The sequence below is a fragment of the Bubalus kerabau genome, chromosome 14, assembly GCF_029407905.1.
Source record: "Bubalus kerabau isolate K-KA32 ecotype Philippines breed swamp buffalo chromosome 14, PCC_UOA_SB_1v2, whole genome shotgun sequence".
NCBI lineage: Eukaryota > Metazoa > Chordata > Mammalia > Artiodactyla > Bovidae > Bubalus > Bubalus kerabau.
In genome coordinates, this window is record NC_073637.1 from 26,649,795 (window position 1) to 26,662,863 (window position 13,069).

The 13,069-nt window shown below is 40.3% G+C and overlaps 1 protein-coding gene across 4 annotated transcripts in view; it reads left to right on the forward strand.

Moving 5' to 3' along the window:
- Positions 1–13,069, forward strand: part of UBXN2B (UBX domain protein 2B) — a 31,355-nt gene that overhangs the window by 13,805 nt on the left and 4,481 nt on the right. For 3 of the 4 annotated variants that reach the window (XM_055546046.1, XM_055546048.1, XM_055546047.1), the window contains exons 3-7: positions 2,752–2,902; positions 3,695–3,778; positions 5,136–5,245; positions 7,558–7,695; positions 12,108–12,266. In XM_055546046.1, coding sequence (XP_055402021.1) covers positions 2,752–2,902; positions 3,695–3,778; positions 5,136–5,245; positions 7,558–7,695; positions 12,108–12,266 — 642 coding nt within the window. Of the gene's footprint in view, positions 1–2,751; positions 2,903–3,694; positions 3,779–5,135; positions 5,246–7,557; positions 7,696–12,107; positions 12,267–13,021; positions 13,053–13,069 lie in introns of all 4 variants that reach the window. The other variant, XM_055546049.1, reaches the window with a different exon arrangement.

Genomic DNA, 13,069 nt, shown 5'->3' on the forward strand with positions numbered 1-13,069 from the left:
ATTTTGGCAGTGGACAAGTCTTTTAATTCCCTAAACTTCAGTATTTCTTATTTGTACAGTGGAGTTAATGCCATTTTTATGAGGATTAAATGAGCACTTGATAAATGTTAGTTGTTATTATAATACCTTTAGAAAAAGAGGACTGGCAGTACCATATAAAATAAAGAGTAATGAGGAAAACAAAATAAGACATCAAGAAAAAAACAACTGTAGTGATCCAAAGAGTATGCTGGTAAAATTTAGGATTAGCGTGGTGTCAGAGGAATGGAGGAGAAAGGGTGACATTGGTGTGGATACTTTCAAAAGAATTTATTGTAGAAACATGATGATGTGGAATAGAAATGTGGTGACATGGAAAAGAGAGTAAGAGAATGGGAGAGAACTCTGAAAAGTTCTTAATCTAGTACCTAAGGAAAAGGTGATCATTTATGGGAAGAGATAAACTGGATTCAAGTAGGTGCTTTTCAATTCAGCACTGGACCATAAGTAAGAGGCTCTAAAAACCTATATTTGAGAGTCATCTCTACAGAGGAAGTTGTTATCTCTGGGCAGGGACAAATGATGGTCAGATGAGTTGAAATAGAGCAAGAGAGAAGTAAGTATATAGGCATACTTATGAAAGAGGCAAAAGATGGATTGTGGATCTAAATATAAAAGGGAAACAATAAAATTTCTGGAAGAAAATAGACCTCGAGGCAGGCAGAAATTTCTTATACTGATAATAAAAATTCAGAGACCGTAAAGAAGTTAGTAAATCTTTTCCTGTGCCCGGTTTTTCCTGTAAGGTCTTTCTCACCGAGACTGAGAGGAAGGAGCCTTGTAACTCGGCTCTTGAGATTAGGGACCCGGGAGGGAGCCTAAGCTCAAGAGATTAGGGAGAGCCTGCAGCAGAAGCTCCCCACTCCCTCCCCTTCCCTCCTTCGCCCTTCCCTCCCTTCCCCTTCCCTTCCCATACTGCCATTTAAGGCATCAGCTGTCAGGCTCTTTCTTGCCCTGTTGTTCAGTTGCCGTGTCTGGCTCTTTGCAACCCCATCAGCTGCAGCACGCCAGGCCCTCCTGACCTTCACCATCTACCGGAGTTTGCTCAAACTCATGTCCATTGAGTCAGTGATGCCATCCAACCGTCTCATCCTTTGTCACCCACTTCTCCTGCCTTCAGTCTTTCCCAGCATTTTCCAATGAGTCAGCTGTTCACATCAGGTGGCCAAAGTATTTGAGCTTCAGCATCAGTCCTTCCAATGAGTATTCAGGGTTGATTTCCTTTAGGGTTGACTGGTTTGATTTCCATGCTGTCCAGGGAACTCTAAAGAGTCTTCTCCAGCACCATATTTTGAAAGTATCAATTCTTTGGCACTCAGCGTTCTTTACAGCTCTCATATCCCTACATGACTACTGGCTTCTTGCACTGACCCTAGTCTTAAAGCCAGCCATGGCAGTGCTTGGCCTTGGTTTGTTGCATGGGACCCTCTAAGGATCAGCTTGGCAGGAGGGCTTCGGTTGGCTCCTGTTCTGGCTAAACTTGGACCTCAGGTGCCTCCCCAGGGCACTAGGAGCTTGGAGTCCACCCAGCCGCCCCCAGCTGTGAACCAGCCTTGTTAGTGGGGTTCTGCTGGTGTCCACTGTTCTCCTCTTGGATCTTTCCTCCACGGACAGTGAGTTGAGAGCAGAGCTTCCCTTCCCTTTCCTGTTTCGTTTTGCAGGTACTCATTTGGAGAAAGCCTTGAAGGTGACTCTATCCCTGGTCTTGAGTGCTGATAGAATTTTCCCCCTCTGTTTCATTTTCTGAGTCGGTTCAGTGTAGATTGGGAACTGGACTGGAGGGTATGGGTAGTTCAGGAAATGAGCTTTGATTTTCATCTTATTCTGAAAGTCTCCATGTTTATATTTCATTGGTTATATTTTCTGACATTCTTGATTGGAAAAAATCTTGAAAGATAAAACAGTGTACTAATTTATGTGAAGGAAGCTTTTATGAGGAAATAGAAAAGAGAGGAGAAATGATTCACTGCATAGCTAACACATTGAGAAAATTGAGGTCTGAATTATTTACCTTTAACATAGTGAAAAAGTGTGAAAGTGTTAGTCACTCAGTCGTGTCTGACTCTTTGTGACCCCATGGACTGTAGCTCACCAGGCTCTTCTGTCCATGGGATTCTCCAGGCAAGAATACTGGAGTGGGTTGCCATTCCCTTCTTCAGGGATTTAACCGAGGCTTCCTGCATTGCAAGCAGATTCTTTATCTTCTGAGCCACCAAGGAAGCCCTTTAACACAGGGAGATTACAACCTTTAACATGGGGGGAGGTTAATTTTTCAGTCAGAGTCTTATGTGTAGGCCTTGGAATTTAGATGTTCATATCGTCTAAATCTAGAGGGCTCTTCACTAACCAAGTCCTATGAAATGTGGGTTCCTCTGGGGAGGAGACTTAGCTTCTGGCTGTCAGCAGTGTTTTCCCAGGATCACACCGATAGATCAGCAGTCACAGAGCGGGAGGGAGGAAGAAGCAAGCTAGTTCTCAAGTGGCATGCTGAGCCTGCTACCAGCATTTTCTCAAACTCCATGAGAAAGTAGATGAATGAACTTTTTACTTCTTAATTCCTTGATCCCGATTTTAAAATTAAGTACTTTCACAAAAGCCATAGAAATGGCTCTCTTTAAATAAAAGTCATTTCCTAAGACTGTGTAGTCTTTTGCTTTAAAGTAGTTTATGCTTACAATCTGTTTTTATTGATGAACTTTACAATGTTTAAAGGTTCTATTCAAGTGAGCATGAATGCAGTGGATTACATATAGTTCAACCTTCAACTGGGAAAATTGTGAATGAACTTTTCAGAGAGGCGAGGCAGCATGGAGCCGTCCCTCTGAATGAAGCCACAAGAGCCTTGGGTGATGACAAATCTAAGGTAAGGGCTGAAGTTTTAAGACTAAATATGCTATCAGTATACTTGATCTGCTATAGATTTTTATATTATTTGCAAACACTATTTCTCTGTGTATTTCTGTTTCAGATATTTCCATTATTTTTCAAAGTCTATAACTTTCTATTAATCAAACATTAAAGCAGTTTCTTAACATTTCTATGAATTTGATGATTAAAAACCCATATATGATATGAATAATAATTAAAAGGAATGGTGTTTTTACTTCATAAGCTACCTCACCTGAAAAATAGAAGAGCTTGTGATTAGTGAAACAAAATAAAAAGTGCAGTTCAGTTGATTGATTACAGTTGAGTCAAAGCTGCTTATAAAATAAGTATGGAGCTTTTCTTCAGGGTTATTTATACTCACTTTATTAAATTCTTCCTTTCTCTATGAAGTTCTTAATGCTTTGTCAAATATGATTCAAGAATTATAATTTTATTATAAGACTTGTTATAAAATATTAATGGTGAGTTTTAAAAGTCTGTTTCTACCTAAAAATATTATTTCAGTGTATGAATGTATTTCCTAATTTAAGATTGGCATAAGTTATTTCAGTTTCTGAGTCACTCATGTTTTTATGGGAAGAAAATAATATACTAGAGTATACATCTCTGTAACATAAGACCTTTATTTTAATGTAAAAATTTCCTGGAAAGTATAAACCAGTGTGGCTAATTATAATTGATCTAGTTTTAAAATATATATCATACATTATCATACGTTTTGCTTTAATAAGACTGAATTTTTAACCCACTTGCTGTGTGTTTTTAGTCTTTTACAGGTGGAGGATACAGATTAGGTAATTCCTTTTGTAAGCAGTCTGAATACATCTATGGAGAAAATCAGTTGCAAGATGTAGGTACAGTAATAAAAATGAGAAATTGTTCATTTTTGCCGCTAGTTACTACTGTTTGTTATAAAATTAAAAATTGAAATTCTCTTCTGTTATTTTTTGAAGTATTGATTAAAAAGACTAATGTGTAAGTTTTCAGATTCAAATTTTGTGTTTCTCAGCTGTGCCTTTTTTGTATCTCAGCTGTGCCTTGCACTTAAAGATATATAACTGTTTGTGAAAGAATGTATCATTCACTGTCAAAATGAGTTACATAAATGTCATAATAATTATTATAAATGGCATACCATCATGGTGTAGAATTAGCTGAGTTATATACATGGAAACATAGGGCTTCCCAGGTGACCCAAGTCGTAAACAATCACCTGCCAATACAGGAGACATAAGAGACGTGGGTTCAGTCCCTAGATTGGGAAGATCCCCTGGAGAAGGAAATGGCAGTCCACTCCAGTGTTGTTGCCTGGAGAATCCCATGGACAGGGGAACCTGGCAGGCTACAGTCCACATGGTCGGAAAGAGTTGGACACAACACGTACGCACAAACGTAGAAATGCCTAAAGTCAGTCTTTGTTTTTGCTTTTTGAAATTTTGGAGTTAACCGTCTCATTTTCAATGTGATGAATAGTTTTACTTTGGAGGGTCGCTGGAGATTCCGTCGTGCTCTCTGGCATGAAACAGAGAAGAATATGAGTATAGATGAAGGGGAAGAGTGGATGTGGGTTGGCAGTGGCTTCTCTCACGACTTTGGCCTTCTCAATGAACTAGAAATAATTGTACTTCAAGGCCGGGCTCCAACAGTGGCACCTTTGATATTTTAGCCGTTGTCAGTTTGGTAAGCCAAATACAAATCTCAGGAAGCACACGTGGTTCCATTTATGTCCTTATTTGACCTGAATAAAGTAAAGGATGGTACAAAAAGCTTTGTATATTTTTTTAAATATTTGGTGGTTTTTTGTTGGTTTTTTGTTTTTTTTCTTTTTTTTTTTTTTAATTTATTTTTGGCTGCACTGGGTCTTCATTGCTGCACAGCCTTTCTATAGTTGAAGTGAATGGGAGCTACTCTCTAGTTGCGTTGTGCAGGCTTCTCGTTGCCGTGGGTTCTCTTGGGGAGCACGGGCTTTAGAGCTTGGACTCGGTGGTTGTGGCACATGGACTTAATTGCCCCGCAGCACCTGGAATCTTAGCTCCCCAACCAGGGATCGAACCTGTTTCCTCGGCATTGGCAGGCAGATTCTTAACCGCTGGACCACCAGGAAAGTGTGTACTTCATACTGTAAGTAAGTAGTAAATAACGTGTTTGAAAATTAAAATTGTTTAATGCAGACGCATTCTTGTATTTCTTTTTTCTATGCTCGAAAGGTTCAAATTTTGCTTAAACTGTGGAGCAATGGTTTCAGCTTGGATGATGGAGAATTGAGACCTTACAATGACCCAACAAATGCCCAGTTTCTGGAGTCTGTTAAGAGAGGGTAAGATACGTTACTTAGATTTTGTCTATTACTGAGGGTGGAGGTTTTTTGTTTGTTTTTTTAAACAGACCACCAGTCAGAAGTGCTCCACTGGTTTTTAAGAGTGAATTACTGGAATATATTCTGTAAATAGCTTCTGGGGGGAAGGGTATTTTAAGTATATAAAGGACACATTGCTGTCTATAAGTCACTGGTTCTTAACTTGGTGGGGGGAGCAGTAGATACTGGTTTCTTTTAAAATCTCATGAAGCTATGGTCCCAGTTCTGAGAAGCAGCATCGTAGTGTCATAAATTTGTGAATTGATCAGTAGGTGTCTGCCCATCTGCTAAGCCACTGTCCTGCTTACTGTTGACAGGGTGACTCACTGCATGTATGCCTGAAAGCCGCTTATATTAGAAATCTTTTTAAATGGCATTACTGCTGGCAGAAGAATTCAGAAGGTTAGTTTGAAGTTAAAATGTTTGAAACCAGATTTACAGTGCCCTGACCCATCTAAAGAACGTTGTAACTCACCAGCCCTTGTGGCTGAAGGACAAGGACTTGAGTGATTTTGCTACAATTACAAGAGCTGTTTATTTTCACTAGCTGATAAGTGATCATCCCTAAGTAGGAATACAGTGAAAGAAAGACATCAGGCTGGTTATGAGCTGGGAAATGTGAGTAGCAGTGAAGGGCCCAGAACAGGAGGCTACTCTCCATCCAGGAGTTGAAGGTGGGGCTTTTCCAGGCGGTGAAATTTTTCCTAGCAGAGTGGTAGGAGGGGAGTGGAGGTGGAACTCTGAAGGAAAGGCATTTTAGGACATTAATTTGCTTGGATTTTGAAGTTGAATTATCCCAGATAATGTCAGAATACTGAAGAAGGTTTCGTAAGACATGCTATAATTGGGAAGGAAGTTATTGAGAAAGGTGGGAGGCTGTCCCGGCAGGCAGTGTGTGCTGGTGGTAAGTGCAAGGTCAAGAGCTGAGGTCAGGGCCATGGGCTTGGGAGCTTGCAGAGTCACTGAGCAGACTGGGAGCTGCGGGGGCCGGGGGAAGTGGGCTTCTGCCTGGTGAAGATCAACAGGACTGTTGAAATAACGCTTACTTCAGGATGGGAGAAGGAAAGACCATGTTGATGATGAGTGTGCTATCCGTAAAGATCCAAACTAATTTATTACTAAATGAAAATACTCCATGAACTTTGTAGGCTAACGTTCAGTCTTGGAATACCAAGGGAGTGTTTTCATTTGAGCCACACTGTATCCTCAAGTTCAAATTATGATCAAAAACAATTTTAGAAAAGGCACCTTGAAAAAAATGATTGATGGTCAGATAGTGGTTGTCAGCTGTATAATCATTGCCCCCTGCTTTATGACATATTTTGTAGCACCATCTTTACTATCCTCAAGGAAGTGTTTATAGATAATATCAGTCTATGCATATTATGTATAAAAGTTTCATGTAACATTTATCTTAAATATGGTGAAGAAGTAAAGGAAGGTAATTTATTATGCAATTACACATATTTCAATATATAACATAACCAAAATATAACAAAGTAGATAGCTTGGTTCCCGGGTAGCTCAGTGGTGAAGAATCCACCTGCCAATGCAGGAGACTCGGGTTAGATCCCTGGGTTGGGAAGATCCCATGGAGGAGGAAATGGCAACTAACTCTAGTATTCTTGCCTGCGATATCCCATGGACAGAGGAGCCAGGTGAGCTACAGTCTATGGGGTTTCAAAGAGTTGGACACAACTGGGGAACTGAGCACACATACACACAGACTGCACACCTGTGTGCAGTCTAGCACTTATCATGTAGATATGATGAACAGAAGTCAGAATAATGGGGTAGTGAGGTGTGTGAAGTTAGCAGCTTCATTACTATACGTGGTATTGCAGTCAGAGACTAGATTAAGTTCCAGACAAAACAAAGTACAATCTTTGGTTTATGTGGCAGGTGAGTTCCTGAAAAGTTCAAAGCATATTAATACGATACAAAAAAAACAACAGTTGGCTGCAGGAGGGTGGCACACATGAATCAGAGGATAATCAAAACCACCCCCGTCAGACTTCCAGCCTTCCGCCAGGGTGTTCAGAAAAAAATACCGCACTACCTGTTAGGTCCTCAGGGGGATTTTCTAATGCTGACTGAGCTATAAATGCCATCCCACAGCTCAGTGCTCTAACTCTCAGAAGCACTCCCACCAACAGGATACAGGTTCTCTTTTCTCTATATCCTTGCCAACACTTGTTATTTGTGCTCTATTTGATGAATGCCATTCTGACAGATGTGCGGTCTTATCTCATTGTGGGTTTTCTTTTTTTAAGAGAAATTCCCCTGGAGCTTCAGCGACTGGTTCATGGAGGACACTTAAATTTGGACATGGAGGACCATCAGGATCAAGAATACGTAAAGCCTAGGTTGAGGTTCAAGGCTTTTAGTGGAGAAGGACAGAAACTTGGAAGGTAAAATCCTAAAATGAGAAAATACTTGTCTTTGTTTAACATGAATTTTCTTTGAGAATGAGAGCAAAATAACCTAGAGAGTAAAAACTAAGATATGAATTGTGAAGATCTCGCTGATGGAATCAGATGTGCAATTTTGGTGATAGTGTTAGTAGATAATGTTATACTTCAGTTCAGTTCAGTCGCTCAGTCATGTCCAACTCTTTGCAACCCCATGAATCGCAGCACAACAGGCCTCCCTGTCCATCACCAACTCCCGGAGTTTATTCAAACTCATGTCCATCGAGTCGGTGATGCCATCCAGCCATCTTATCTTCTGTCATCCCCTTCTTCTCCTGCCCCCAATCCCTCCCAGCATCAGAGTCTTTTCCAATGAGGCAACTCTTTGCATGAGGTGGCCAAAGTACTGGAGCTTCAGCTTCAGCATCAGTCCTTCCAAAGAACACCCTGGACTGATCTCCTTCAGGATGGACTGGTTGGATCTCCTTGCAGTCCAAGGGACTCTCAAGAGTCTTCTCCAACACCACAGTTCAAAAGCGTTAATTCTTTAGCACTCAGCCTTCTTCACAGTCCAACTCTCACATCCATACATGACCACTGGAAAAACTATAGCCTTGACTAGACAGACCTTTGTTGGCAAAGTAATATCTCTGCTTTTTAATATGCTGTCTAGGTTGGTCATAACTTTCCTTCCAAGAAGTAAGCATCTTTTAATTTCATGGCTGCAATCACCATCTGCAGTAATTTTGGAGCCCCAAAATGTAAAGTCTGACACTGTTTCCACTGTTTCCCCATCTTTTTCCCATGAAGTGATGGGACCAGATGCCATGATCTTCGTTTTCTGAATGTTGAGCTTTAAGCCAACTTTTTCACTCTCCTCTTTCACTTTCATCAAGAGGCTTTTGAGTTCCTCTTCACTTTCTGCCATAAGGGTGGTGTCATCTGCATATCTGAGGTTATTGATATTTCTCCCAGCTGTCTTGATTCCAGCTTGTGCTTCTTCCAGCCCAGCGTTTCTCATGATGTACTCTGCAAAGAAGTTAAATAAGCAGGGTGACAATATACAGCCTTGGCGTACTCCTTTTCCTATTTGGAACCAGTCTGTTGTTCCATGTCCACTTCTAACTGTTGCTTCCTGACCTGCATATAGATTTCACAAGGGGCAAGTCAGGTGGTCTGGTATTCCTATCTCTTTCAGAATTTTCCACAGTTTATTGGGATCCACACAGTCAAAGGCTTTGGCATAGTCAATAAAGCAGAAATAGATGTTTTTCTGGAACTGTCTTGCTTTTTCAATGATCCAACGGATGTTGGCAATTTGATCTCTGGTTGCTCTGCCTTTTCTAAAACCAGCTTGAACATCAGGAAGTTCACGGTTCACGTATTGCTGAAGCCTGGCTTGGAGAGTTTTGAGCATGACTTAGACAACAGTTATTTGCATATCCCTGACTCTGTCAGCACCTTTGTAGACATGAACCCACTTCATCTTCACAGCAGCTCCTTGCCATAGCGCCTGTCACCATTCCATTTGCAGGTGCAGTAGTTCTTCGAGAGTTAAGCTAGGAAGTGGTTAGAGTGTCAGGTTCAAACCAGGCACTCTGTCTGCAGAGTGCATGCTTTTTACCAGTGTGCCATCCTGCCTGTTTCTTATTATGATTATGTGGGTTCAGAGGGGGAAATTATTGATTAGATAAAACAGTAAATATCTTAGATCATAGCTGTAAGCATCTGTCTGCTGTGAGTAATTGCTAAGCGCTTACAGCCAAAGCAGTGTCCTTAAGTTGGTTATTTTCAGTATATTTTAAGCAGCCAAACTCTTTCTTCAGGTTATGGAAACATATAGAATTCTCATTGCAGAAAGAGGGGATTGTCTTAGATACCTCCAGACAGTGAAACCCAGGACTTTGCTGAGCACAATTTAGAAACCAGTGAGTGTGGCATGATGTATGATGGACTCCTTTATAGTAGCCATGACTGGACTCTTCGTAAACATAATAATGTGTGCTGGTAAACGTGACCCTCCGTTTTCCACACGTCACTGAAGGTGGTACGTTGAATTGGCTGTGTCGCCACCATGCCCTCTCGGGTGCCCTGTGTTCCTGTTCATGTGACTCCTTCCTTTCCAAGTTCTTCTCAGCTGCCTTGTGCACAGTGGTTCTCTCTTCCCCTTTCGTTTCTCAGCATAGGGAAGAATTCAGTGTCAGTTCGTTATACCTGTCTTTCATTGTTATTCCATGTAATTTCACTTTGACAGACACACACATCATACAAAGAAATGCATGAAAGCTTTTCTTCTTAGAGTTCCCACCCTGCACTTTATTTTCGTGTTTTGAGAAGTAGCTTAGCTGGCCCGAATTTTTTTTTTAAACAGAAAGCATTAAAGCACAGAAAGAGCAGTGTGAGGCAACTTGACGTCATGAAGAGAACCCCAGAACCCCATGTGCCAGTGGGGTGACGGGTAACTTTTCCTCCCCTGGTGGTTGTTAGGACAGTAGTTAAAACATTAATAGCCAACTATATAGAAACACTGACTTGCTTACAGATCTAATTAATTTAATCTTTGCAATAGTGCAGCTGTTGTCTCTGTTTTACAACTGAGGGAACTTGGGCACAGAGAGGTGAAAGGACTTGCTGCCGGTCACATGTCTGACAAGTGGCGAAATCAGCCGTGGAGTCAGGCTCCTGGATCCATGCTGTTAGCCACGGCGCCTCCCTCACTCCAGAACTTGAATGTGCTGCTGGTGGTGATGACAGCGTGGAGACCTGGGGATAGGGACGCAGAGGGAGAGGGAAGAGGCCCCTTGGTTCATTGCCTCCCATCCTCCTGTTGGCACCGTGACCCACCTTGGTGGTACAGCTCTTTCAACCCTGAATTACAAATTTGACAGGAAATTCCCTAATACTACCTGAGCAGTGACTGCAGATCATCATGTTCTCCTTTTCCATGTCTTTATCATATACATTCTGAAATTGGTTCTGTAATATGTGTCAGGAGGTAGCTAAGGAAAGGCAAAGCGTAGCAGGAAGTGCCAATTACTTTTCCCACTTGGCTGTATAGGTTGAGAAAGCTTTTGGGTGGGAATAAGAGCCATAATGAGCTCAGTTTGTACTAGAATAAAGCACAAATGCTCATGGGGCCTCTATCCTAACATATATATATATATTTTTTTTTTTTTTCAAAAGTAAGATAGGGACCCATCTAAGTCTCAATATTTGAAAGCATAAACATCAAGATTGTCAAAAGATCCCTTAAACTGAGATAAAACTAAGATGTGATGTCTTTAAAGAACTTGGCTGTATTTGTTTTAATTGCTTAACCAAAAGAGCACTCTGTTTTTTACATTCACTCGCAGCTTACAGTTATGGGTCATCCTGCTAGCATTAGAAGGCGCTGTGGTCACTAGTAACCACGGTCCACTGGAAAGAGATCATGTTACACAAGGTTCATTACACACTCATCACCATATATTAAGTCGATAAAGTAAGATCTTTAGTTAGAGTTTTGATACCAACTCTCAAAAATTAATAGACTATACAGAGAAGGAGAATTATATAAAAGACCTGAAAAGCACTATGAACCAACTCAAAGTAATTAAGATTTATACAGTTTTCATGTAACAGTAGGATACAAATTTTATTCAGGTTCCCCATAGACTGTAAACTAGGAGACACTGGAACATATCCAGGGGTATAAAACAAGATGCAAAAATTTCATGGTCTAAAGGTATTGAAATCATACAGAGTCTGTTTGTTTATCACTGTCATCACCATATATTAAATTTCTCATTACTTCTTTTTTGTAAAACAGTAACTACTTAAATCAGATTTTTAAAGTGGTATCAACTAAGTTTAAATTAATAGCTTAGTATTGATGATATGTACAAATATAACTGATACCTCTTGAAACACTGTTTCAAGCACTGTATTACTATAACAGACTTTCATAACATTATTATTTCCATTTTATAAATGATAGAACTGAGATTCAAAGAGATTAATTTACATACTTGAGTTCACACAAATTGACAAAGCTGGGATCTGAAATCTGTCTGTGCTCATGGTCAGTCTTGGACATAAACTCCAAGTTGCTCGGGTTTCTGACTGAAGACCATTGTGCCCAACAGTCTCATGAAATTTCAAAGGGATGAAGGAGGAAGAAATCCAGAGTTAGGCTTTCAAAAGAAGTTGGATAAACTAAATCAGAATCGTAGGACCCAGAATAATTTTAATAAAAGAGTTTGCAAGAAAAACAGGCTATCCCAAAGGAAGCCGTGTTCTCGCTGGTGCAGACGTGATGGCAGGATGAGTGGAGAGTCAGCTGTAGGTCTGAATGGTGCTACTACTGTCTGCAGTGTGTCGTGCGTCTTATGTGTTCATATTTACGTTCTGATTCTTTAATTCTTCTTTCTTAGCCTCACACCTGAAATAGTCAGTACACCTTCCTCCCCAGAAGAGGAGAAGTCACTATTCAATGCAGTGGTTCTTATTGACGATTCCATGCCAACCACCAAAATCCAGATCAGGTTAGCAGACGGGAGCCGTTTGATACAGAGATTCAACAGTACTCACAGGTAAGCTCAGGGTGACTTATCTTTGTAAATCTGGGTGCATCTTGAGTCAGGAAAAATATGAAATTGCTTAGGTTTACTTTTGAAGTAAGTTTTTGACAGAAAAACTTGAAATAAGAAGTCAAATAATTAGTACTTAAACATCCTCTGTAAACTGTCCAAATACTAATGCAAATGCAGATACCACTTAGAAATAAAGAAAATTGTTAAAAGCTATCATTTTGCACTGATGCTAAAACCAGGAAAAGTTGAATCAGATTTGATTTACTTTAGTAAAACCTTATTTGAACTTTACTCCTTTAAAAATTTATGATAACCCTGATTGAAAGTGAAAGTCGCAGTTGTGTCCTATTCTTTGCAACCCATTGACCATACAGAAGTCCATGGACTTCTCCAGGCCAGAATGCTGGAGTGGATAGCCTTTCCCTTCTCCAGGGGATCTTGCCAATCCAGGGATTGAATCCAGGTCTCCTGTATTGTAGGCGGATTCTTTACCAACTGAGCTATCAGGGAAGCCCTAACCCTGTAGGATTAATAATCTACATAGAGATTTGTAGTGTAAATAAAGGTTAATTGTGCTGTTATCAAGTATTTCAAATTAACAGTGTTAAATGTCATTTTAGCATTCATTTGTTATGCTAATAAGATACTGTTTTTATTGTTCACTGTGTCCCACTAAGAGATAACATTTATGATCTTAGTTGAGTTACTGTGTCTATATGAAAGTAATTTTTTTTTTTTTTTAACACTTTTCATAGGTACAGACACATTGACATAGGCTCATCTGAGGTACCTTTTTCTGGATC